Below are 27,232 nucleotides of genomic sequence, written 5' to 3'. Positions count from 1 at the left end.
CGTTTTTAACGATCCGGGTCTGTTTCTGTTGCATTTAATGAAGTGTAATCTGCACAAACATCTGTTTAAATCACACAGATATCCCACTGTATATGTGTGTTTTAACTTGTTAACTGTACCTTACATTGATTGATCAGCTCCCAGTCTGTCTGTGAGCAGCAGGTTCCCCTCTTTTGCTGCTTTGAGCTGGGAAATAAAATCAGTGAATGAATAAAAACGAGCACTGCTGATTTCCTACCATGGCGCTGACGTGAAAAATATTCTTAAGTAAATGTCTGCGGTCAGTCAGCGTGGTGGCGGCAGATCAGCTGGCTACTGTCCTCTCAGCTGCTGCTGAAAAGCGGCTGCTGTTGTGGACACAGTAGCTGAATGCAGGTCAGAGCTGATGTAGATTTAACACTGCTATCTCCATGGCGGCGATAGTAATGCTGCCAATTACATTGTGCGACAAAATATGATGTACACAACATGAAAGAGGAGTGCAGACAACACTTTTTTTCTGTCAAATACATAATTTCTGTTGAGTGACACTCATCAGAAATGTTGAATCAGGCTTTAGGGTTCAATAACTCCAGTGGTATAATCCGGCAAAACTGTTAAAATAGGTCAAGCACTCCACACATGTCCATCATTTTCCAAATTTTGGTGGGCTGCATGTTGTGCTTTTTTTTGTGTGTGTGATGGCTTCTTTCAGAAAATGGAAACATGACATCTTAGCCAATTAGTTTGCTGTAGTGCTCATGTAAAAACTTGGTTAGTTGAATTCATACATTTCAAAGGAACATTCTACAAATTGCAGGAACTGCACAAGTTCCTGCTTGTTGTCAGGCGCTGGTTGAAATTCTTGGGAAATGTATGATATCATTATTACTGAGAACAGCACTAATTAAATGTTAGAGTAATGTAAAGCTGGTTGATTCATCCTGTATGAGAATTATCTATATATTTGTTTTTCCTCTGCGCAGGGTTTCCTCGGACATCTGCTACAGGAAGCAGCCGTGGAGCCTGGTGAAAGCATTGATTGAAAAGAACACCTGGAGTGGCATTGAGGAGTACTACAGACACATGGGTAAGTCACATGGTCTGCCTCTTCCAGCTTACGCCTGTATACACACAGCTTGTGGAAACCAAACTGACCTGTTAAGGCTTATTTCCCTTTTGTAAATAACTGAGCAAACGGAAAGTGAAACTGCGTAAGCAGGACACACTTAACAAAAAAAAGCGTTTCATGTTGCAAACCACAAAACATAGAAGCTCTATCTATTGTCCACTTTTTGTTTGTTGTAGCATGAATATGTTCACAAGTGTCATGTGTCATGTAATAATAATTAAGAGACACTCCAACTTTCTCTTTCAACATGAATGGATGATGAGAGTCTGCTCATGTGGTTGACAGTTTATGTAAATTTGACAGATAAACTAGTTCTATTTTGACATTTCAAGGGCTTGTAAAACTAGGAATAGTTGTCAGAACGTTACCTGATTTATGGCATCAGTACCAAAATTGTTTTTTCAATAGCTTGATGGTATTTACATTCCTCATACATTTAAGAACATGTCCTGCACATTGTTTGAATCTAACTTTATTGTGCTAAAAGATGTATGTGCAGAGTTTGACATCAGAAAGATGTCATTACTTTCAATTACTGAGTTTAAGAAAAGTACCTATCTATGAGCAGGATTTTGGAGCTTGGAAGCCAACTGGAAAAATATTAAAATACTTTTTATGCGTATTTTAACAGATTTTTTTAAAACATGTTTATTGTTCTCACATTGTCATGCAAGAATTTTGGTCACATACAACCCACACATACTTACATTTATCTAAAATATTACTACAAAAACGTAGTGGCTGGTCCAAGAATAAAAAAAAAACAAGAATGTGTTTGCTCTGACTGTCTGTGTTTAGGACCTGTTGTGACAGTTCAGAGGTAGAGCCAGTTTTTGCCCTTTCACCTCACTTTTTGTATTTTGATTCCTCCATCTATTTACTTTCCCCCATGCAGAGAGTGAGGTGTGCAAGCTGGAGACGCTGCTGCAGACTGAGGTATCCGTGGTAACCACAGGCGAAGCAGTGGGCGCAGACGCTGCCAAGACCCCACCGGCCCTGCGCCGCCGGAAACGCACCTGCTCACGACGGCAAGGGGAGAAGGAGAGAGAGAGGGAGGGAGGAGGCATGGGCGCCGGAGACCGAGGGGACAGAGGAGTTGGAGAGGAGAGAGACAGGAGAGAAGCCAGTAAGCCAACCAGGATACAGTTGTTGAGATGCTTTTGGTCGGTGCTGGGAATTACAATCCTTGACACCAACATTGATGCTCATGTGTTCAAGCAAAAGCCTGAATCCATATTTTGTGCAGTAGTGCCCTCTAGGGGTTCTGTTTGGAGTTACATGACAGAGACACAAAGAAGGGACCTGAGCCCACTGTTTGCCTTTACAGGAATACTTCACCCACAAAATGACCATTTATATATCAGTCAATCATGCCGTGTTACCTTATAATTGTGAAGAAAATTTGCCTCCATGGAAAATAGCAAACATATTGATTCATTGATTGATTGGGGACCACATTTAACAACAGCAAAACTACCAACAACCTGTGCAGTGTAATGCAAGTCTCAATTATCCAGTCGTATGCTCACTAGAAAAGTTTCACTGTCAGGTCAAGTTTAAATTGTAAGATTTTAGCGAAAATGCATGTGTTCAGGAAGTACTGAGCAAAAGACTGGATAAATGAGACTTAGATTATACTGCGAGAGTTTGTAAACTGATGTTTTGATATAGTTTTGTACTTGCTAAACATGTTAAACACAGCATGATATTATTTAGAAATGGTTATTTTATAGGTGAAGTATTCCTCTTAAATAAACTGTGTCTTCATCAGAGTCAAAATGGAAAAACACAAGGCAAACACACATATAATCAAACCAGACTAGGTGTCTAATTGTCACTGGATAATTGGTTGAACAGGATTTTAAATCTATGGATAACGGATCCAAAGGGTGGGGGTTGCTAGAGCAAATCAAACATTAATCTTTGACCCTTGAGCGTAATGGGATGTCAAGAAATACACAGAAACTTCTAGAGAAAACCTGGGACTTAGAAGGAAAACTGGTCAAATTTACAATGAATCATTTTATTTTTATTTATTTTTTGCTTTGTTTTACCTTGTTGAATGTTTCTGACTTGGAAAAATTACTTGTAAGTGATAGTATTTTTGATTTAAGTTAGAGTTGCAACATTTAGACAAATGATGGATTATTCAATTGAGAGAAAATGAATCTGGAACTACTTTGAAAATCAGTCATTTTTAAAGCAAAAATGTGATGTTTCCAGGTTTGCTGTGGACAAAACCAGACATGTAGTAAAGTCACTTTAGGCTCCAGGATATTGTAACAGGCTTTTTTCCCACTGTTTTCTAATATTTTGTAGGCCAAATAATGAAGTGTTTAATCAAGAAAATAAGGTACAGATGAATTGCCAACGAACATAATTGTTGCAGCCCTAATTTAGTTACCTTTGTTAGAAATCTACATTGTAAACATAATGATCACTAAACAACCTGTCTTGTTTTTCATTTTTTCAGGTGGTCAGTATATGAAGCTGGGAGAGCGTTCACGTGGTGGAGGACCCAACAGTATATCCACCATCCTCCTCATCGTCAGCTTCATGTAAGTTCAAGTGTGTGCACTGTGTGTTCGTGGCATTAAGTTTATTAATTACAACAGACTTTCTAAATCCTGGGCTTCCCCTCTGGCTGTCATAACTCAAAATCGTTTCCACTTTAATTTTGTACTATACACTGATCAAATTCCAGTATTATGTCTTATCAGTTTTTACAGTACATAATATAGTGGAACTTAAGGAGTTCCTACCTGATCAAATCCCTGGTTTGATTGTATATTTTTGATTATATTGGCTTTCTGCTGTCTCTGTTCTATCCACGTCTGAATGCTCCCTCATTCAGACACATTGGATATCGATCCTCTGCATACTAACAGCCTCACAATGCCTTTCTTGCTATTTCTCTTCTTTTCCCTTCCTTTCTGCAATACTTCTTGTGAATAGGATCTGTATCAGGTTCGTATGAGAGGCTTTGATTTTTACACCACTGGCTGCATAAATAACAACCATGTAAATGATACAGGAAAAATCCACCCTTTTGATAATCTTAAGGTGCACTCAAATTTAACTTAAAGCACGTTTTTGTCTCTAATTCTTCAACACAAATGTTTCTGCTAGAGTGATTTTTTTTTAAATCTTAATTTGTTTTTAAGTCCATATCTGTTTTTCACAAACCTGCAAAGGACTAGACAAACATTTATTGTAGTTTACTAACAGATACCATCTCTGTGTGTATGTTAGCGCTCTCTGCCATTTAGTTGTCCTTCACATTCAGTCTAAAACACACCTTTAAGTCACTTTCACACTTGTAGTTAAGTTTATTTTAGGGCTGCCCCCTGAGAATGTTCAAGTCAAGCAGTTGTGTTTATTTTATTTCATTTTATTTTATTTTAATGCTGCTGAGTAAACCCACCCCACTTTCATGTTGCGTTCCGGTGCAGGCAGCCACAGACACAGACTCAGGAGCTCCTTTTACACTGCCAGATTTTCCGCAAATGTTAGGCCGTTTTGCCGGCAAGCTGCGAGTGTTTATACACATAGAGGAATGGCGAGTTGATCCGAGGCGCCCAATTTTCTGTCTCGTAGGGTAGTCATATTGGCGGAACCCTTTCAGTTTACACAGACCGAGGCGGCCTTCCGCAATGGGAGGGGCTTTTGATGACTTGTGGGAGGAGCTGTTGATGACGCCGCACATGCGAGCCACTGGCGGTGGATAAACAGGAAGCAGCTGATAGCAGGAATTAGCGAGCAGGTAGTAGCAAAAGGGAAAGGCAAACCTGACAGATACTGTGAAGATGAGCAACTCAGGAGACAAGGCATTGCGCGCCCTCCTCGCCCTCGCAAATGAAGAGGCCATTAACCGTCAGATGACGGGGACGGTGAGGAACGGGCCGACTTACGAGAGAATCGCCGCCTGCCTAGCCGCGGCTTCCCTCCCACGTCACTGTTTACGTCACACACTGAGTCACAAGTTTTGTTATTTGCTCACGCCCCCCATTGCCCCGAAAAAGGCACATTCTGTAAAAAAAAAAGTAGGTAGGCAGCAATTTGCCGCACTCCCCAATTTTGTTTTTATACTGCCAATGCTGAAAAAAGACTGATTGGGCTTTCCTGCAAATTTGCACAATTCCTATCTAAAAAGGGCTAGGGACTAAAGCCTGTTTTACACTGCCTGTTTAAGGTGGGTATCAGGCCGGTATGCCGCATCATCTGTCTGTCCTGGAAGAGGGATCCCTCCTCAGTTGCTCTTCCTGTCGTTTCTACCTTTTTTTTCCCCTGTTAAAGGGTTTTTGGGGGGGAGTTTTTCCTTATTGGCTGTGAGGGTCCAAAGGACAGAGGGATGTCGTATGCTGTAAAGCCCTCTGAAGCAAATTGTTATTTTTGATATTGGGCTTAATAAATAAAATTGATTGATTGATTGATTGATCATTGTTCTTTATCAAAAACACAATCGCGGAATGGGGAAACATACAGTGGTGTGAAAAAGTGTTTCATCAAGTGGATCATCAAGATGTTTTCTGGCAAAAATGAGACGAGCCTTAATGTTCTTTTTGCTTAGCAGTGGTTTTCGTCTTGGAACTCTGCCATGCAGGCCATTTTTGCCCAGTCTCTTTCTTATGGTGGAGTCATGAACACTGACCTTAACTGAGGCAAGTGATGCCTGCAGTTCTTTAGATGTTGTTGTGGGGTCTTTTGTCACCTCTTGGATGAGTCGTCGCTGCGCTCTTGGGGTAATTTTGGTCGGCCGGCCACTCCTGGGAAAGTTCACCACTGTTCCGTGTTTTCGCCATTTGTGGATAATGGCTCTCACTGTGGTTCGCTGGAGTCCCAAAGCTTTAGAAATGGCTTTATAACCTTTTCCAGACTGATAGATTTCAATTACTTTTTTTCTCATTTGTTCCTGAATTTCTTTGGATCTCGGCATGATGTCTGTAGCTTTTGAGGATCTTTTGGTCTACTTCACTTTGTCAGGTAGGTCCTATTTAAGTGATTTCTAGATTGGGAACAGGTGTGCAGTAATCAGGCCTGGGTGTGGCTACAGAAATTGAACTCAGGTGTGATCAACCACAGTTATGTTTTAACAGGAGCTGGGGGGCAAACACTTTTTCACACAGGGCCATGTAGCTTTGGATTTTTTTCTTCCTCATTAATAAAACCCTTCATTTAAAAACTGCATTTTGTGTTTACTTGTGTTATCTTTGACTAATGTTTAAATTTGTTTGATGATCTGAAACATTTAAGTGTGGAAAACATGCAAAAAAGTAAGAAATCAGGAAGGGGGCAAACACTTTTTCACACCACTGTAGTTGTCTAGCTTCTGGTTCACAAACTGAGGTAGTAACAGTGCCGAAAAGTGTCTATATGAATGGGACAGCCGGCAGCACAGGATCATGTAATGTTTTGACAATATGTTATGCGTGCGACCAATAATGGCAGATTCAAAAAGTAGCTGTTAGCAGTTAGCAGCTAACTCAAAGAAAAAGGACAGAGGCCAAAAATGTCTGCATATTGTGAAAACAATGAGGTGAGGTTATTGCCATGTTACGCCATTGTTAGTGTTTAGAAATTGCTGCCGATGCCTTTGTTATGTCACACTAGAGGTGTTACGTGTTATGTGCCACACCTGTCACACCTCTTTTAATTCCACAATGCCAGCATGCTGTCTAAAATCACACATGGTTCTGTTTGGTTCTGTGTAAAAATGCAAAGGGGATATAAAAAAAAAAGGGACTTTGTAGCAGCCCTATAGCGCGATCTCTGTGTACAACGGGATTAAGTGGGACAGAGGCAGCTGCCCGGAGGAGGTGAGGCTTTGCTGGTCAGGCTCTTAGATAACTTTATGCCTTCTGCTTAGAAGTGGTAAATTAACAGCTCACAGCGACTTAATACAATCCAGATTCTGGTTTGTATTTGTTATCTAGTGTTGGTAAACAATGTTGTTGCACATTTTCGAGCTGTTGTTCATGTGGTTAGCAGGCATTAGCTCAGAGGGCTAACTTGTCTTGTGTACAACATAACATAATGTCACTGTCATCCAGAACGTTCCACTAATTCCCCTTAACACTCAAACTCTGTATGACAAAAATGGAAAGAATATTCAAATATTCCTAGCTGAATATTCGTGTTGTGTGTGATCACTGTGTATCAGGAATTTTACTGCCCACTTTTTCTTTACCTGATTCATGTACCACCAGTTCAGTTAAGCATTTCCCAGAATGATTCCTAGTAACGTCAAAGAGCAAGGTTTGTTTCCTGATGAGCGTTCAACATGAAGATAGAGAGATGAACAGCTTATAGCGGAGCATCCTTCACTCAGCACACAACACATTGTGGTCTATGGCAGCCGCTGCCAGAGAAGAAATAGCTGTCTGTGTGTGTAATATCTCAGTCTAGAAAGTAGTCCCAAATTTAGGTATTTAACATCTACATTTGATCAGTTATAAACGAGAAAGCCAGCGATAAATTCTGCAGAGGAACACAACATGCAGTGTAACGGTAACACTAACATTTGTGTCAGGGTGGATTTTTCCTTCAATAAAATCACATTGTGTTGTGAATAAGTTCTAGGTTGTGATTAAATTGACAAACACTGAGATATTTGTGTGTGCTCACCTCGTGCTGGCAGTATTGTTCTACTGTTGACATCTTATTGATGTTCTCTGAGTGATTTCTTGTCAAAGCAGTTTCACTGTTTTTGAGCATTTTCACAGCAGTCAGTAAATTAGACAGTCGTCTTTTCTCTCTGTCCCTATCAGTCTGGTGGTGCTGGTGGCTCTCAACATGCTGCTCTTCTACAAGCTCTACGCTCTGGAAAGGGCAGCCCATACACTGGAGACGTGGCACTCCTATTCTGTTGCTGACAGGTAAACACACCACACTGTTTTCCATGCAAATATAGACTCTGTTGTGGTGTTAATTGGCGTGTGGTGTCAGGCTTATGGAGTTATTCTTGTGGGATCTCAGGTGGGAAATATCCCACAGAGTATTAAGTTAATGCAAAGCAACATATCCCCTTGCCTTCTGTAAGTTAAGTAGATGAAAAGCTAATTAATATTTTATCATTATTTATAATAGATCACATGATTTCTAATGCTGAACCCACAAAGAATGATCACCTGATTCTGCACAGCATTTTGAGGTCCTTCAGCTCATTGTTTTGTTTTTTCGGGCTGCAAATGAACTGTTTTGGTTCGCACTCACTGTTTTTATCAGCATTGTTTTCAGCCAAATAGCTAAACACTGCACACGACCTGCCCAAACAGGAGATAGGCAACATTAACAACTAACTAGTAAACATAGTGAAGGATTGAGTTGCCTAAAGGGATAGTTTGGATTTTTTAAAGGAGGGTTGTATGAGGTACTTAGCAGGCACGAGTACCACCACATAAGCTGAGCAGTCCACTGCTGTAGTGGGGTCAGCAGCGAAATATATTTCAGCCACTTAAAGAAATCAATATCAGTTTAAGTGAACGCTAAGTAGAGTATTTTCACTGCTTTACTTTGTTGTCAGACAGCCGTACTAACGGGGAACTGAAGCCATTATCTTTGCTCTCCTCAAAGCTACCAGACTCCTTTGACAAAAACAGTATTTTTTAACTTGGAGAGCATGGGAATTGCAGGTCCACTGCTACCATGATTGGTCAGTTTGTGTTATTGTGTGAGTTTGGGGTATCATAGGGTTAGATTGGATTCACCAAAGTCACACAATAACATAAACTAACCAATACAGGCAGTTGTTGACCAGCGGCTCACATGTTCTGCCAGGTAAAATTACTGTTTTTGTCAAGGGAGTCTGGTGGTGTTAAAGAAAGCAGAGAATGGTTTCAGTTCCTTGTCTGAAAGGGCCTCTGACAGCAAGGTAAAGAAGTAAAAGTATTCTAAATATAGCATACACGTGGGCTGATAGAGTTTTTTTTTTTTTTTTTTTTTTTTTTTTTTTTTTTTTTTTGAAGGTTGCTAAAATGCATGTTGCTTCTGCCCCCTGTCTACAGCAGTACATTGCTGAGCTTCTGTAGTGGCACTCCTGACTGTTTCTCCCAACTGGGAGTGCGCTGACCGCCATTTATTGTATGTATTACATTGAATACAGATAAGAACCTTTACAACCCCATTTTAAAAAGTCAGAACTATCCCTTTAAGAGCCACATAGTATCTTGGGGAGTTGGTGGAGACCTGAACAGAGCTAAAAGAGAGTGAATATTGGACTTGCATTCATCAAGTTGAGAAAACCCAGTGTCCATACCTGGTTGTTTCCGTACCTGCTGGATATGTACATAGGCATCTGTTTGTTAAGAAGCTGATCATTAAAAGAAAATGTGATTATATGTCAGTGTTGAGGTGACAGCTTGTTTGTGCTGCCCCCTTTATTTCAGGTTTAAGAACCATGACCTCACGTCTGCCTACTGGCTATAGTCTGAATTTGTCTTGTACTCTCCTCCCACTTCTTCCCCTCCTTTTCCTCCCTCCTCCCATTTTCCTCTCCTCAGTCCTTTGCCCCAGACAGCTGGAGAGTGGGCTCAGGTCTTGCAGCTACAGAGGCAATTTCACCAGGCTCAGCTCAGCAAGTGGCAGCAGATCCTGCAGTCCTCTGTCACGCTTCTTGACCAGGTGTGTGTGTGTGTGTGTGTGTTTTTTTTACTTGTGTGAAGCAAAATGCTTTTAGCGCGCCCCTGCAGGGACCAGTCAGCAAGAAATCTCATGCGTCACACAGACTGCTTGTGCTCATAATGTGCTCGCTGCATTATGTAATCCAGTATATCTCACTCGACCTCTCCCCCCCATCACCCCATCACCCCATCCATGTTTATCCCCCAGATGAAGCAGTCTTTAGAAAAGCTCCACCGGGGCATCGTGGTCCCAGAGGTGCAGCAGGATCCCCCCGATGAAACTCTCACAGAGTCCCTGACTGAGGCCTGAGCCCTGCCTCTTCTGGTTAACAGCTCCCTGCTGACTGTCTCCCATTTCTGAACACACCCTGGTGGACTGGTAGAATAGAAAGGAGACACACAGTTTGCCCTTTGCCTCATCTCCAAATGGAAAACCAGGAGTGGGATACACAGGGGGACCACATTACCCACATCTCTCCTCACCTGACTGACTTGAAATGGCGACGGTCGCCTACAGCCTCAACCAGTAAGGATTTCGCTATCAGGACCACAGCAATAATTTACCTACAGCTGCAAGTCACCTGTATGTAGTGTGTGTGTAAACAGGCCACTGGTGGGCCGATTTCAGACCATCCACTCCTCAAGACTCATACAGACATTTCAAAATGGCCAGCTGCATTTCAGAATAACTTCATTTTCAGAGCCCACCATTTTATGACTATCATAGACTTCAGTTCCTCCTCTGGCATTTCACAGGGATCAGTGATTCTGGAAAGTTGGACCATGTCCTCTCAGTCCTGGGAACAGTTAAGACACCTTTGCCGCTAGTGAACGCCTGCTGAAACAAAATGGGGGGATGCCACCTGCTGTGTGGATGTGACCAACAAACACCCAGACAGAGAGTGGAGAGGGAGCAGGACGCCTCTCTCGCTCTTTCCATCTGGGATTTGTTCCTCCATGTCCGAGTTGAGCCCCCTCTGAGGCCGTCAAGCCTCCATGAAACGGGGATGAGGAACATTTCAACACCAGACACTTTAGTTTTCACCTTTATTTTTTAGATGTAAATTATACATCTGAAGATGAACCTCAAGCACCATCCCACTCCTCCCAGTCCTTTCGGGGTTTTATCTTATTTCAAAATCAGTGTATTGGAAGGTTTGTTAGGACAAAGAGCTGCGTCTGACTGGACTGTTACAGTATTTATTATTACCGATGACTTTTGATCTGAAGTCCTGTCCTGCTCTTACAAGAAGTCATTTGGGTATTTTGTGCTCTGATTTGCTGTTGCAGTGCGGACCAAGAGGAGATACACGAGAATGATTACTGGTCACAGCAATAAAGACAATAGTGATGCTAGTACTTTTTGAATGTTTCAAACAAAGTAGTATATAATAATAATAATAATAATAATAATAATGATGAATTGTGTGTGAATGTGTGTAGAGGCAGTGAAAAAAAACAAGCAAAGAAGGTAATGACTTGACAGATGTGTGCGTGAGTGTTCATGAGGAGTCCTCAATGTTTCAGATGTTGCATTTTCATATTAGCATTTGCTGAGTTAAGTTTTTTTGGAGATTTCTCTTTCAAGTTCAGTTGCTCACTCTCTATGTCAATGAGCTTAACAGTTCAGGATTTACCGAGACTTGATGAGGTGGAAACCTTAACACCAGAACTGTCAGCTACTTCATTGTCCAACTGGGCCGGACATTTCACAACTAAAGGACCAACCAGATTTTTGTAAGCCCAGGTGAAGAAAAAGGGAATCTGTTTTGCAGTATTGTTTATTTGTGTGTGTGTTTGTAAGATTAATTTGACTCACTTGTCTCTTTTTATTTTGTTTATTTTCTATCTTTATTATTTTGTTGTTTATTTTCAGCCTGTCCTCTCCGTCCACTCGACTCTGGCCTCCGATGATGTGAAAACATCTCACCCATCACTTTGTTTTCTTCTTCTTCTTCTTCTTCTCATCGCTCAACCCCACTCTTCCTCTCTTTCCTCTGTGCTGTTCCCCTTCATCCAGCTCTCTCTCTGTTTCAATGAAAATGGCGGCTACAGAAGCATGGGGCCACGCTGTGCATGGCCATCCGCAGATGACAAAATGGTGTAATATTTATTAAGGGAGGGGGGAGGGGGGGGGATTCAGGGTAGATTGAGGGAGAGAGATGGATGAGGAGTGGGGATGAGAATGTACTGTAAAGATGTGATTGTACACCACGCCATGGAGAGAAATGAAAAGTTCTAAAACATGCAACAGCTCCTCGCTCATCTTTGAGTCTGTGTGTGTCTTTACATTCAAAAGACTTGGGTCACATCTTGCAGTGGATTGTGGTGGAACGGTTAATTTCTCTGTACGTTCATCTGTCAGTTATTTGATCCAAAGTGCCTATCACAGTATCCAAAAGTTGTCATATTCAAATTGTTGTCCAACCGACGAAAAAGCAGATAATGACATTTGAGAAGCTGGAACCAGAGAGATGTGTTAGTCAGGTAATCAATTGTCAAAATAGCTTAGAGTTTGAGTTTGAATTTGAGTCGGTAAACATCATCGAGCAAACAATTATAAAGTGGGATTTATTCTATGCAGAGCCTACGCAGGTCGCCTATGCTGTTTAGAACATCTATACCTGTGTGGTGGTGTCTGTGTCACTCTGCAGTTACACCTCCCAAACACTAGTTGGCAGCAGGGTTTCTCTGAAGTGCTGTAAAGATAAGTTGATTCAAAACACACATTAAACACACATTAAACATGGCTTAATAGAGACGATTTCAAACACAAGTACACAAATCAGCTTCACGCTAACTTGCAGCATTCACAGACAAACACTTGTCTTTATCTGGACACTTTTCCCTCACAAATACAGCATGCTAATGTTTTTAGCACAAGCCTATGGCATTTTACATTGTATAAGTTAGCCTAGCAGCTAGCGGACTTTTTCTCCTCTCATATGAAGCCAGGGACAACAGCAACAATTTATAAAATACGGCTCCATTGACAACTCACAAGGTTCACTGACAAAACAACTGTCTTATACTAAACATGTTTTCCAAACAAATAGAACATGCTAACGTTATTAGCACAAGCCTATGGCATTTTACATTGAAGCCAGGATAAATCCCAAAGTATAAATCCCAGAAGGATAAATCACACACAAGACTTAAACTGTTATTTTTGTGGATGCTTGTCTTCACAATTTATTGTTTCTTATCTGTGAAATAAAAATAAGTTAAAGTTTTGTTTCCACTGAGGGAAATGGTTTCAGCTTACAGAAACAGACAGGAGGTCTTCGTCGCCATGACGTGTAGTTACAACAGGCTACTGTACAGGGTATGCCGAAGGCTCTACATCTCTCTTTCCTTTCTTCACTGCCAAAAAATTACTCTCTAAAAAAAAAAAAAAGTATGACTGTGACTTCATAAGCACATTTCCAGCCATAACTCAAGAATTCATACGCTAATTATGCCAAATTTTTACACAAATATCTGACAGGATAAAATGATGAAGTGGCTTGTTATATCCAAAAGGTCAAAGGTCAACTTCACTGTGACTTCATAATATTATGCATAAAATGCTTTTCTGGCTATTACTCAACGTCATAACTCAGGAGCAGCAAATCTTGGGTGTCCATCTTGAAACTGTGCTGATAGTGTAGATCTCCTGCATTGCCGGGTTGAAGATTTGTGTGAGGCATTCACTTTTTTCGAATTTGTAGCTTCTTTGAAGCAACATCCATATTTGAGGCATTGTCTACTGTCATGGCTGCATATGAGTCTGGACAGACATACTGTCACTGCAACTTGACTGGTTGGTGGAGGCATACAGCTGGGAGGTGGTGATTATAGTTCGACTCGAGTACATCTGACTACTTTTAAGTCAACAAAATAAAGGGTAGATGAGGCTTTACATCAGCATTTTTTTGTCCCTTGATGTCTGGACATCATATTCTGAGGGGAGAGAGGGGGTGTGTTGGGATATTTCCAAAACCTTGTCTACGACCGTGACTGTCATCAACACGTTTTACTATGTGAAGAAATCCCTCCATCTCCATCTGATCCCCTGTACAAGTTAAACTACATCAGTAAATACCTCATGACCGTGTGAAAAACGTATACTTGCTGGTGTTAATGAATAACTGAAAAGGGTTTTGGAGAAGCATTGTTTGCCTAAAATCAACATGTTTAAAAAAATGTGTGAATGGAAATGAACTTTAAGTGTGAACCGAGGACACGTCAGGCTGAAATCCCCGACACCTTCCATTTATATAAGACCGAAAGAATTAAAATGACACACGGCTGATTTTCTCAGCAATTTTATTTTTTTCCTGTGTATCACCTTTTTTTTGTGGCAAGCAACATTTTCACACCTACACATAAAGTGAAAACTGCAGTTTTATTCACGTGGACACAAAGCAGACCAACAATGTGGGGAGCAGTGTGGTTTTCATTTCACTGGTTCGTTCATCTGTGCAGGAAAAGGCATTTAGATGTTAACTGATGCAGCATACCAAGAAAGTAAATCACCCAGTAAAGCAGTGTGTAGCATTGCTTGCGATATCATTTGTTTTATCTTTTTTCTTTTAGTTAGTATCTTATTGGACGTTCTGTTTTTATCCTTTACTTTGCTTATTCCATCAGTTAGCATGCAGTTCCTCTGCATTATATTCCTCTGTGTGTGTGTCCCCTTCTCAGTATCTCAAAATGTATGGAACTCAGCTTTGGTACAAAAGAGATGAACAGTAAGCATGCAGAATGGCAGTGTTTCGCTGCCATCTAATGTTCACTGATAGTCAGTGACAGGCTGCCTGGAAAGAGAAATCAGGACAGCTGCTTTGTAACAAGGCTTCAGCTCTTTCTTTTTTGGTTTTCACTGGCTTCACCCTGGGAGGCACACTGGACAGGTTTTGTGGTACATTTGCCCACGGCAGTTGGATATTAAGTATATAGCAATTAGCCAAGCCCTTAAGTTTCTACAAAAACACTAAGACATTTGTGTGAAATTACACATCAGTGGGGAAGTTTCCACTGTAGACAAATTTACTTTAAACACTTTAAAAACACTTCGGATAAATTGGTAAAGCTGCATTTTTTTATTTATATATTCATTTTTGGTGTGCTACAAATTAGCCTGGTGGAAGTGGGCGTCGTCTTTTCATATGTCACAGGAAGTCACACATGGGCTGCAGGGCCTGTTTTTGCTCCTCACCATCATCCGAGTGAACTCTGCATAACACAGCTAGTTTTAACAGGGTTGCAGTCTTCTGAAAAGGCTTTGATGAAAAGGAAATTCCACTGAAATTAAAGGGAAATTTCGGTTTATTTCAACCCGTCTCCTATCGTCCTAAATTTGTTTCAAGTCACTAGTGACATAGAAATAATTGTTAGCATGTTAGCCGTTAGTCTAGATACAGCCATATGTTAAGAATGTTTAAAGACATAAAATAAAAGGGTTAGTTGTGTTGTCAGGAGGGACTGAACCGCTCACGTAAGTGTCCTATAAGTTTAGACACTGGCTTAATATGTGGCCACTGCTGATATGATGGACGGGCGCTGTGTTCTTGTCCTTGGTATTTCTTATTTAATGTCTCCCATTTTGGCCTAAATGCTGTTTCCTGACACGTTTCAAGCTGATTTGGGGAAAATTCTGCTAAATACTTGTTGTTTTTTGGCATTTAATTAAATTAAAAATGAATCATTGAATATATCTGGACAAATTATCAGCTGTTGTAGCAGTGTTTCCTCTGTACTTTCCAGTAGTGTTTCATCAGAACAGTGAGATGTTTTGTAGTCTTACCAGTGTTTAAAATGAATCCTTTAAAAACCTTTTATATATATTTTGGCTATGACAATGTTGATTCATCATTTTTATGTGGAACAGCTTAATAAACGCACAGAAGAAACACTGTCACAGGTTCAGGAGAACGCTTATCAGACTAACTCACATCAGAAGCATGATGTTGGTCATTTTGATTAGCTCGAAGCATGCAGATAGTAGATATACAATGTAGGCGTATAATATATAACATTATCTGTGCATATGTGTACACCTATATACAGTTCAACTCTCTCTCTCTCTCTCTCTCTCTCTCTCTCTCTCTCTCTCTCTCTCTCTCTCNCTCTCTCTCTCTCTCTCTGTCCCGTTGCATCACGACCTGATGCGTCCCCTCAGTCCCTCAAAACCAGATAAAATTCAGTCCTTGTCATTCTTTTGCAGAAAGTCACTTAGGAGAAAACTTTCAGCGGAGATCTTTCTCCTCTCTGTGGTTTGCTTTTTCCATCATGTGGAAAGGAAGGCGGGATGTGAGTGGCGGTGAGAGGAGAGGGCATGAAAGAGGGAATGTGAGATTCCTCAAGGTCACAATCTTGAAGACTTCCTCGACCTGAATGACAAAAAACAAACATAAAACTGTGAGGACAATGAATTCGTAACAGTCATAACATGCAGTAACACGTCACCTTTTCTCAAAGCGCAAACAATAACTCTGGTTTGTAGAGAAAATCTAAAATGCATTGAAGGGATGTCAAAGAAAACACAACATAATATTTTATTTCTAGATAAAAATAAACTTGTACTAAATTAAAGAGGCATTTGGCAAGAGTCCAGAGGGGAGGCCTAAAAACATAAGTAATGCAATTTTATTGAGCAGATACATTAAGTAATTTAAGGGGACAATTTATCTTAATAGTTTGAGGCTAACTTCATGTTAGCAGGAAAACTGTTTTGTCCAATGTGCCGTAGCTCCATCAAAAATAGACAAGGCATATATTTTTAACATCCTCTGAAACATGCTGCGGCATGTTTGCTGAAATTACAATTGTCTAGAGTGGCTGCAATCAGCTCAGGCTGCTTGCCGGAGATCTTTTCTAGTTGAATCTGCTGTCCTGCATTTGCTCTGAATATAGGATAGGCTGTGCACACAGCTATCTATCTACTTATTGCATATCTCCTTCTTTAGTTAAATGATTTGGTTACTTTGGTAGGTGACTCAGTCATTTTAAAGATTCAAATGTTGAACGTGGCTTGCCGGCTAACTACAGATGCATGTAGGCTTAAGTAAAGTTGGCTAAAGCAGAGGTCCCCTACCTGAGCTACTATCTCAGATGCAATATTCTGTATTGGAGAATATATATTCCAAAGAAAACAAACCATTCAAGTACTAGAGGGATGCTGATTTTTTTTTTTACTTTCAACCCAGTACACTGGTGGCAACATTGCAACAAGTGTAAACACATAAGTACAAGAAGATTCAGACATGATGTTTAGTGAGAATCCAGACCTACCGGTGCTATTCTGCCACTTGTACACCTGCACAATTATCTTTACTTTCCGATGCTATAGCTAAATACTCCGCCCTGAAGGAAAGAGAGTAGTGGAAAGGAGAAACAGGCAGTCAAGATCAGTGAATCAGAATCAGAACAAGATGTCAGTTCAGTCAAGGAAAAAGGAAAATGTTTGCTATTTTTGAAAAGAGCAGAGTGAAACAGATTGTGTCGCTGCTTCCCAAACAGTGTCAGGAAGGAAAAACAAAGGTGATAGCGGTTGGTGTGAAGTCGTGACATTTGGACGGCCCAGCAGGATCTGAAAAGGAGGACTGGCACTGGAGAAGAGGCTAGCTGTGTTTGTTTGTGTGTTTTGAAGTGTTAACTCACGCGCTCTCTCTCAGAGCTTCCTCTCCTGCTGCTGCGATCTTCCTGTAGCAGTAGATCATCTCAACCACAAGCCACACCTGCAGTCCGATGATGGAGACGTACATCATCACCTCAGACAAGATGGATGCCAGTCCTCTGGTGACTAGAGAGACAGAGAAGGAGATAAGGTGAGATATATTGTATCAGTGTGCTTATAGAAAGGGGGTGGGATTTAATTTGTACCATGAAAAGGATGAGGGCTGCCCAGACCATACATCTTTTAAACGATACGAGTCATAAGTCATGACCTTCTGGCCTGAATTACCAAGTCATAATTCACCGCTGCCTAAATCCTGCTGCACATACAGTTAAAGGGATACTTTGCCGATTTTCAACCAGTTTTGTTTCACAACACTGTGGCTTGGCAGGTAATCAGAGGTGAAGCTGAGATGTGGCCCTGCTCCCAAACCTAAGTTAACAAATTAATTTCTTTGGTCATACAGCACCAATATCAAAAGTATGTGTGTCTTTCTTGCTGATATAGTGAAATCCCTGAAGCCTACAAACTGTCCACTGGATGTTGTTCCTGCCAGAGTGCTGAAATCAGCTCTTAATACTGTAGGGCCTAGTCTTTTAGTTTTAATAAACACCTGCCTGAGTTTAGGAACTGTCCCAACTGCTTTTAAACATGCTGTAGTTAGGTCCCTTCTTGAAAAAACTCATCTTGACCCCTCAGTGTTATCTTACTTTAGGCCTGTTTCTCATCTGCCTTTTCTTTCTGAAGTGTTAGAAAAAGCTGTTTTTATACAATTGCAGTCTTTTCTAGAAAACAACTCTATTTTTGAGAAATTCCAGTCTAGCTTTAGGTCTCATCACAGCACTGAGTCTGCTCTGTTAAAGGTGCACAATGATATTGCACTGTCTGTTGACGCCAAGTGTCCCGTTGTCTTAGTGCTGCTTGATCTCACGGCAGCCTTTGACACGGTTGACCATACAGTCCCCTTATCACGCCTGAACTACTATGTTGGCATTCATGGCACTGCACTTAAGTGGTTTATGTCTTATTTATCTGATAGAAGCTTTTCTGTAAGCTTGGTGACCTGTCCTCCTTTAGCGCCCCCCTCTCCTGTGGGGTCCCACAGGGTTCTATTCTTGGCCCTATGCTTTTTTCATTATATATGTTACCACTTGGGTCAATTATAGCCAGATACAATCTATCTTTTCACTGCTATGCAAATGGCTTGCAAATCTATCTGCCATTGAAGCCAAAAGATAATAATGCACTCACTTGACTGTATTGTTAATTTCAAGAATTGGTTAACTCAAAATTTTCTTCTGTTTAATGAAGATAAGACAGAGTGCATTGTGTTTGGGGATACTGGGACGACCGGCTTGGGCGCCTTGCCTTCTACATGTAGCCCTACGGTCAGAAATCTGGGGGTAATTTTTGACAGCCATTTGAAATTTGATAAACAAATTGACAATGTTGTTAAGACAAGCTTTTTCCAACTATGTCAAATTGACAATGTTGTTAAGACAAGCTTTTTCCAACTATGTCTTTTAGCCAGAGTTAAAACATTTTAAGCTGTCATGACCTTGAAAAAGCTATTCATGCTTTTATTAGTTCTAGACTCGACTACTGCAATGCACTGTATATTGGCGTCTCCCAGTCTGCTCTTAGCCACCTTCAACTTGTGCAAAATGCAGCTGCCCGCCTTTTAACTAACACTAACAGACGAGAGCACATTAGTCCTGTCCTTTATTCTCTCCACTGGCTTCCAGTTCGTTTTAGAATTGATTTTAAACTTTTAATGTTTGTCTTTAAAGCTCTTAATGACCTCACCCCATCTTATTTATCTGAGATGCTAACTGTCCGTGAGCGTGGCAGGGCTCTGAGGTCCTCTAACCAACTCTTGTTGGAAGAGCCCAGGTTTAAATACAGACACTGGGGTGACTGAGCTTTTTCTGTTGCCGCACCCAGGCTTTGGAATAAACTCCCCACTGACATACGTCTTGCCTCTGACCTGAGCCTCTTCAAATCTAAACTTAAAACTTATTTATTTAGGATGGCTTTTAATACTCAGTAATGTGGTGATGCTCCTGTTTTATTTTATCTTATTGTTTTATCCTTTTATTTGTTGTTTTTTGTATTCGTGAATCTGTTGTGTGTTGTGTTTTTAATTGTTTTTTAATCTCTTGTGAAGCACTTTGATTCACCTGTGGTCGTTGTAAAGTGCTATATAAATAAAGTACATTACATTACATTACATTTTTACTGCATGGACAGCCTGGTTTTATAAAAAAGACCATCTTTCCAGCAGTGGAAGACTTCATTAAGCTATCAAACGTCCACAAGGGCTCAGTGTTCTGCAGTGAGAGCCCCACAGGTTACAGGAAGCCTGGCAGTAAAAACAAACAAACAAAAAAAAAAACACTAGTTAATCTGCCTGATTCAAGTGATGAGATTCAGTGGATCGAGCACCGAACCTTGAGGGACACCTCTGTGCTTATTTAGGTACTTGACTCACAGTTACAGTTTCTTTTAACCACTTTGGGGCAGAGCAAGCTATAAACACAACATATTATCATCATATGAAGCTTAGCATAAATTCAATCTGGAAGACTATTCTTTTTCTATACCACTCCCACCACTTCCACCAATCAGCTGACTATGGGTGTTCCCTCTCCTGGTTAGCCAATCAAACTCAGCCATGATCTCCCTCAGCCATTCATGTCGCTGCTGCCAAACTTTAAATCTGTTCTCCTCTCTGCTCCTGTCAGCTGTCATTTTACACACCCTCCTCCACCCAGTTTGCCGCCAGTCACCTTATCCAGAGCCCAGGACAAGCCCATCAAAAGTCCTCTTCACATCCAGATCCTCAGCTCCCTCTTCAACTCATCCCAACCAGCATCTAGACTCCATAGGATGGGTTCCCTAATCTACTACGTCTTTACCACCTTCTTGGAATATATGACATCACAATGGGGTCTAATCGGTAAAGACTTTTAACATTTCTCATGTAAATACATATTCTTTTCTCTCAGAATGAGCTTTTCCTGATTGAAATTAAGTCATCTTTTAAGTTAATACTGCAAACCTGTGGCTGCCTTGTGAATGTTCACTCCCCAATTACCTTTGTTTTTTGTCTCCATCACCTCCTGAGGGAAATAACTGGCAATTTATCAGTAAAAGGTTCACAATGTTTAAGTTTTCTCTCAGTTGTTTGGTGCTGAGCAGGTAGTGTACCATTGTTTTTTGGAGGGTTTTTTTTTTGTTTATTATAAACAGCTGCCTGAATGCTGTGAAACAAAACACTAAATCTGAAGGTGGGAAATCCAAAATGAAGAGCTGAAAGATGCTCTGTAGAGCTGAGGAGAGCAGTTATTGACTCAAAATACTCATTAAACCTGCATTGATTAATTGTTTTCAATGTTCTTTAGAGTTGAGGGGGAACTGCAGAGTTTGAAGATAATTGTTTGTGTGTTTTTGACAATGAACAACCCCTTTCGATAATATAGAAATATTGATTAAAGCAGTTGTAATTGAGTGTCACTATGACAGCAGAGTTTTCTGGGCTGCAATAAAACCTCTAGGAGTGTCAACACCACTACATGATGAACATTAGGGCCCTATCTCTTAAAGCAGCTGGCTAATTCAGTTTCCCTTTTCCCTGCTCAAACATTCTACAACATCCTTCCCCTCTGTCCTTACGTCGTGGCACCACTTTCACGGAGATTATCTTGGTGGCGTTGGTTTGAAACTCGTAGTTCGGATACATGAGGGTGCGGCTGAACGTGCACTGGTAGGTCCCCGTGTCATTGAAGGTCACATTGAGGATGTAGATGGAGCCATCCTGAAGGTCGTCCGTATGCTTGCTGCCGTTCCAGTCCAGACGATCGTAGAAACGTGAGTCACTGATGTAGGGCTTTTTTTCTTCATAGCTGTATAACTGAAAGAGAAGTACAGAGAGGAATGTCTTTGAAAAGGAGGCGAAGAGAGAAATAGAGACTGTAAATGTTCAGCAGAATGAGAAGGGTTACAGGCATAGGAGCATTAAAAGAAAATACTGGTGTCCCTGCGTGTTGTAATCCATTTGCTACAAATCATGTAAGGTTTTGGCTGATGAACATGCAGTTCACTCCAGTATGCAATGACACTTTTAGTGCTTGAAACATGCTTATACCTCCATGGGGAATGAGGTTGTGTTCTGTATTTCTGTTACTGTCAACAACAACGAGTTAATCCATCTCTGACTACTTTCTGACATCTCAAACCTGCCTGTGACCCTCAGTCCATTGGCTCCTAATGACAAAAAGAGCCAGAAATACATACTTTCATTATTAAATGTGCGGTGTGTAGGAATCATAGGATTTAATGGCATTTAGCTGTGTGGACTATAGATTGCAACCAGCTGAAACTTCTCCCATGGACTCACACATTCCTTCAGTGTTCATTGTTCAGGGTTTTTTTTTTTACCAGGAGCCAAATTATCCACAGAGGTCTCCCCCTCTCCAAAACAAGTGGACAAGGTTATTCAAGCTGGTAAGACCACTGACCAAAGCAGTTTTACTTTAGAAATCTGCAGTTCTCCATTGCTCCTCGGAGCGCTGCAGACGGCTGCTAGCTCAGCTGCTAATGTGTGCTCACCTTTTTTCTCTGATAACTTGAGATCCAGACATTTAGGAGGTTTTCAGCTGGAGCCTAATTATTCGCAAAAGGACACTTAGGCCGACTTTCCAAAACAAATGGACCCAGTGATATAAACCAGTAAAAACAGTGAATAAAGCAGTTTCATGTTAAAAAATTGGTGTTTTTCCAACCGCACTCATCACAGAGGGGCTGCTAACTATGGTGGTTGACACGAATATGTGAATGGCCCTTTCTAGAGCCAGTGTTTGGTTTTTCTGTTCTGGGCTACTGTAGAAATTTGGTGGTGCAACATGGCGGACTCTGTAGATGAGGACCTGCTCCCGACATAGATATAAACAGTTCATCCTAAGATAACGATTCTTATTTTCAGGTAATTATACACTACAGAAAACATACTTATTATATCCATTTCTTCCAATGTGTCCGCCTAAATCCTATACACTAGCCCTTTAAAACAAAACATGAATTCACAATAGCTGTGACCTTCATGCCAAATTTCAGCCTCCTAGGGCAGTGGTTCCCAACTGGTGGGTTGCGGCCCAAAAGTGGGTCACTGGCCCATTCTGAATGGACCCGCAGTGACTCACAAACATGTCAAGCTTGTAAAAAACACACTTTAGTTTTAGGTACAGTGAATTTCCAGCACAGAGCTTTTATTATGAGATGCTGTTTCCTGCTGTAGAGTGAATGACTATTAGACAGCTACTTGACAGAGACAGCAAGCTAGCTTGACGACATGGCCAAACACAAGTATGACGCTGAATATATTAAACTGTGTGGTGCTTGAGCTATTGACTAAGGAGAAATCTGGACCTTGTGGCTGGACCAGTTGGGAACCACTGTCCTAGGGCAAAAACTGGCTGTCAAAGGGTGGGGAAATTTTGGTGGACCAGCCAATCAACCAACCGACAGAGCGAGCTACAGAGCTGCTGGTTGCAACTAAAAGGCATAAAACAAACTGATTGTTCTGTGTCGATGACTGAATATTCATACAAACACACAGCCAGTCTCCCCATCACCACTGCTGGTGATTTTTCGTATCGACTGAGCTGCAGTTACGACCTGACCTCTGCTCTTCCTGGTGAATTAGTGGATACAGATTCTAAATGGCAGCAGAAGGCTAATGGGATCTCTCCTGCTAAAGGACTATACCGTAATGGCCTCTTTGCTTTGCCTGGTGAGGACTCCTTAGTTCAGCAAAAGCGCTGTCTTCCAGTCGACACACAGGGGAAAAAAAGCCTGTCATAAAAAATGCAAGACTCTGCTCTCTCTCATGATAAATGCATTGCAGCTGTTTCCCAGAAAAGAAGACAAATGACCCTGCTGTGATGGATGTATTTGGGGCTTTGTGCTGATTGCTTTAGTGGATACATGATAACTTATTAAATCAGGGAGAAAATTGCTGCATTTGATGTGGTGGACATTAGTTTAATGGTGAAACTATCAACATTTCTTCCGGTATTGACTATGCTGACTTACATAATTTCCGATTTCCCCCAAATTTAAACCACAACCACACAGCCACTTCCTCGGCTGCAGGCTTCACCCTCATTAGATATGCCGGAAAATCTAGGGAGTGGGTTTCCTTCATCAGGCCTTTTTTCAGGAAGTTTAGGGTCACAGCCCAGTTACCAGAGGCAATTGTTGGCATTGTACATTTCCGCAATACTTTACATTTATATGTTTCAACATATCATATCAGCGTTTCCAAAGTGACATAGTTTATGAGCTGACGACTGTTTGAGATCAACAAACAACAAAACCAGTTGTTTTGTAGTGACCCATTGCTGTTTTTTAACCAGGTGACAGTGTTATGAATAGCAGCTGTTTTTTATTTAGACATTAGCGGCTTCTCCAGCTGTGATAGTGCCGCCAAAACTTTATTTTTTAAGCCTAAACAGGATCTTTTCCGCACCATAACCAAGTGGTTTGTGTGCCTAAATCTAACCACACATAACACAGCGCTGTTGAAATGTAAAGTTTCAACGTATCTGCTACATAATATCGTACAAATCAAAGGTACAATGCCAACATTTTTTCTGGCAATTGGGCGGCAGTTTAAATCTCTGTAATTTTAGTCTTAAATGTAATACAGAAACAAAAGTTCAGCCCTGTTAAAACATTACGAACGGCTGTGTAGGATATATGTTTTTCTTATCCTCTGAGAGGTGATGTTCCACGTCCCTAGAGCCAGCCCCGGTACCTGACCCTGCCTGCCGCCCGGCACATGATGCACCTGACCCAGATGCCTATCCCTGCGGGAGGTGGGGCCACAGGGCGGCAGCTCCATGATGTTTTTTCAGGCTGAGCCAGACTGGGCCCCATGGCTCAAGGCCAAGCCACCACATGCTCACCTGTCAGCTCCGTAAGGGAGGCCCGGTATCTCGATACTGGGTAAAGTACTCCAGCTCTCATTGGCCAATTCATCAAGGTCCCTTGAATTGCTCTTAGTCTGGCCCCTCCCCTGGGACGACTTTACCTTGGGAGACCCTACCATGAGCCATTTGCCCTGGATAACACAGCTCCCAGGGTTCCAGGGTTAACCCCTCTACTAAGATACGGTGGTGATTCTTCATCACACTGTGACCTCCAACATGTACTGGGGTGGTGGTTTGCAGCTGAGTGTGGAGCAGTCGGGATGAGAGTCAGTACCTCCAAGTCTGATGCCATGGCTCTCTGCCAGAAAACAGTGGACTGCCCCCTCTCGCTTAGCAAGGCAGTTACTGCCCTAAGCAAAAGTGTTCAGTTATCTTGGTGTCTTGTTCAGAAGTGAGCATTAGATGGACAGGCGGTTTGATGCAGCGTCAGCGGTGACACAGATTTTCTCATCTTCTAATCTACCTCTCTGCAAGAATGAAAGTGTATTTTCCAAACCTTTAAAGTCCTTCTTGCCCTGTTGGTTGTCATCCCTATGTTTTCAGGGTCCATCGTCTCTTGATATGAACTAACTTTGTAAGAGTTTGGTAAGGGCGAGATGGATGTTTTAAACGCAGTTTGAATGGTCAAAATCTGATCAGCCATTGAATCAAGAAAACTGTCTTTTCGACAAATTTGAGGGAGTAAATTTCAAGGAATATAACATCAGCAGGCTATTGGCTAATTTCAACATATTGGCCCAGGGAAAAATACAATGCACATTTGGCCTTTGCTGAGAACATGAAACCCTTTGAAAGGTCTCCTTAATGAATCATATTAAGACGTTACTGAGCTGGGGAACACAGATACGCTCCAGCCTTGTTGCAAATCTTATTACTACTCACGTGGGTGAACTCAGTCTCATCCGAAGCCTTGAAGTGCCAGTCGACCGTGGCCTTGGCGGGCACCTCGCCCCTCATCTTACAGGAGATGCAGCCCAGTTTGAAGCCTTCGTTGGCCACCGCCTCTGTGTCTGAGTCCACCTCCACACAGGCTCCATGGCAGAGAGATGCTATAGAGTGAAACGGGGTGGAGAACACACAGTTAGAAACCTCCAGTATCACTTTATTGTTCCTTGTGTATTTGCAGGTCACAGGGTTTTAGAGGTAAGAGCCGTGGGTGGCCATCATCCTCTTTTTCATGTACCCGTGACATGAGGGAGAGGGTGATACATGGGCAGAGCTCTGGTGTTTTCCAGTATCTCAGTACTTGCAGGCAAACTGTCTGAACACTATTTTACAAAACAGATTAGCTACTGTAACTTTTGTATTTTTGCGTGCTTACTCCCAATGCTCATTGCATGCGTTTTTTCTGTTGTATCGGGCAGAGCTTTTTTCTTGCATATTTTTTATTTCCACTCATCAATCATAGATGGTTGTGAATTTGATTAATTGGCTTTGTAGTTTTGTAGTAATTAACATTTTAGGTTTTTTTAGTCTGTGAATCTGAGGGGAAATAAAGAGGTTGCAGTGTGCAGCACTAGTTTCTTGCATTCTGTCAATTGGTAACTGAGCTAAATTCATATATAGAAGCGTAAGTCTATATATGCCATCATCATCATGACACATACTTCTCATCGGCCAGGAGTTACACACCTGTAACTCCAAATGTTTCTCTCTCACACTGCACCTTGCAGTTTCCACTGAGGCCTCAGCATGGCTCTCAACCAATGATCTTGTGCTATTCTCAACTTTGACCTCTGGGGATGCATTTGTTTTGAATCGCAAGATGGGGGGGAGGGGAGATGAGGGAGAGGACAGGAAACACATCGCTGATCAGATAAACTGAAATCATCAAAAGTTTGGTTGAGACTCATGGCAGCACATCGCCCATGGCCTTATGTACATAAATATCTAAAAACCAAAAGTCTAACTTTTACTCCCTGGGATACAAAAAATGCAGCACCAAAGAGATAATTTAAAAATAATCACACAAATAGAATTGCCACCACACTGCAGAGAAACATGGAGGGGAGGAATGATGGGGGGAGGGAAGAAAGAGAAAGTTAGCACAGGCTCCAGTAGGAACAGCCATTTCTGCAAAAGCATGGAGGAAAAAGGGAAGCAGGAGAGAAGAGGCCTAATGCTGGCTGATGCACTGCAGAGAGAGAAGAGAAAGGGAAGAGAAACAGGGAAGGAAAAGGAGAGAAAGTTAAGAACATGATGTAATATTTCACAGGCCCAAAAGTATAAGCCCAAATGTAAATGGACCTATTGCTATTGTATTTAAATAAGAGATGGACCTGTGCATTAAAACCAAAGGCAGACCCGAACCCAGCTGGACCCAAGAACGAATAAACCTGTGCCTGAAATTGACTGATTTGATTCCAGATTCACTGGTTTTATTGGCCCCAAACAGCAGTGGCGCCCCCAAGCTCAACTAGACATCGTAAGGCATCCATTGGTATCAAATATGTGGATATATTCTTTTTGCCAAATCATAAGTGACTACGTTTACATGCACACTAATGTATGACAATATTCTGATTTTGATATGGGTCATGTAAACAGCATATTCTGTTTGGATATTCTGAATTAGGCCTTATGCTGAGTGAAGCTTTTTTCGATTAAGACATGTTGGATATGCCGGTATAATTCAGGTTTTAGGAGCATTATTTGGGCATGTATACAGCACATTCAAAATATGTGTCTCAACTGGAGTTTTAGCCACAGTTTACATAGTTTACACCCCACCACCTCTTGCCTGCCTCTTACAGTCAGCTCCGTGCGTTGTGATGGATGTGCTGTACACAAACCAACTCGCCAACAGTTGTTTTGCATGGCTGTTTGCAAAGGCTGTTAAACATTATGAAAG

At 41.4% G+C, this 27,232-nt stretch overlaps 2 protein-coding genes across 9 annotated transcripts in view; one reads left to right on the top strand and one right to left on the bottom strand.

Annotated features, from left to right (window-relative positions):
- gramd1a (GRAM domain containing 1A) overlaps positions 1 to 11,859 on the top strand; it is a 42,091-nt gene extending 30,232 nt beyond the window's left edge. For 2 of the 6 annotated variants that reach the window (XM_050046981.1, XM_050046982.1), the window contains 6 exons: positions 966 to 1,069; positions 2,007 to 2,237; positions 3,585 to 3,669; positions 7,879 to 7,986; positions 9,610 to 9,730; positions 9,938 to 11,859. In XM_050046981.1, the coding sequence (XP_049902938.1) occupies positions 966 to 1,069; positions 2,007 to 2,237; positions 3,585 to 3,669; positions 7,879 to 7,986; positions 9,610 to 9,730; positions 9,938 to 10,039 (751 nt within the window). In that variant the 3' untranslated portion in view covers positions 10,040 to 11,859. The remainder of the gene's footprint in view (positions 1 to 965; positions 1,070 to 2,006; positions 2,238 to 3,584; positions 3,670 to 7,878; positions 7,987 to 9,609; positions 9,731 to 9,937) is intronic. The other 4 variants (XM_050046985.1, XM_050046986.1, XM_050046984.1 and 1 more) reach the window with 3 other exon arrangements.
- scn1ba (sodium channel, voltage-gated, type I, beta a) overlaps positions 10,924 to 27,232 on the bottom strand; it is a 27,274-nt gene continuing 10,965 nt past the window's right edge. Inside the window, exons 2-7 of one of the 3 annotated variants that reach the window (XM_050047006.1) lie at positions 26,014 to 26,117; positions 25,264 to 25,430; positions 21,065 to 21,302; positions 17,374 to 17,515; positions 17,005 to 17,076; positions 10,924 to 16,103 (exon numbers count right to left, since the gene is read on the bottom strand). In XM_050047006.1, the coding sequence (XP_049902963.1) occupies positions 17,010 to 17,076; positions 17,374 to 17,515; positions 21,065 to 21,302; positions 25,264 to 25,338 (522 nt within the window). In that variant the 5' untranslated portion in view covers positions 25,339 to 25,430; positions 26,014 to 26,117 and the 3' untranslated portion in view covers positions 10,924 to 16,103; positions 17,005 to 17,009. The remainder of the gene's footprint in view (positions 16,104 to 17,004; positions 17,077 to 17,373; positions 17,516 to 21,064; positions 21,303 to 25,263; positions 25,431 to 26,013; positions 26,118 to 27,232) is intronic. The other 2 variants (XM_050047004.1, XM_050047005.1) reach the window with 2 other exon arrangements.

The sequence above is a fragment of the Epinephelus moara genome, chromosome 6 (genome assembly GCF_006386435.1).
Source record: "Epinephelus moara isolate mb chromosome 6, YSFRI_EMoa_1.0, whole genome shotgun sequence".
Classification (NCBI taxonomy): Eukaryota; Metazoa; Chordata; class Actinopteri; order Perciformes; family Serranidae; genus Epinephelus; species Epinephelus moara.
This window is presented reverse-complemented; position numbering and strand designations above follow the sequence as displayed.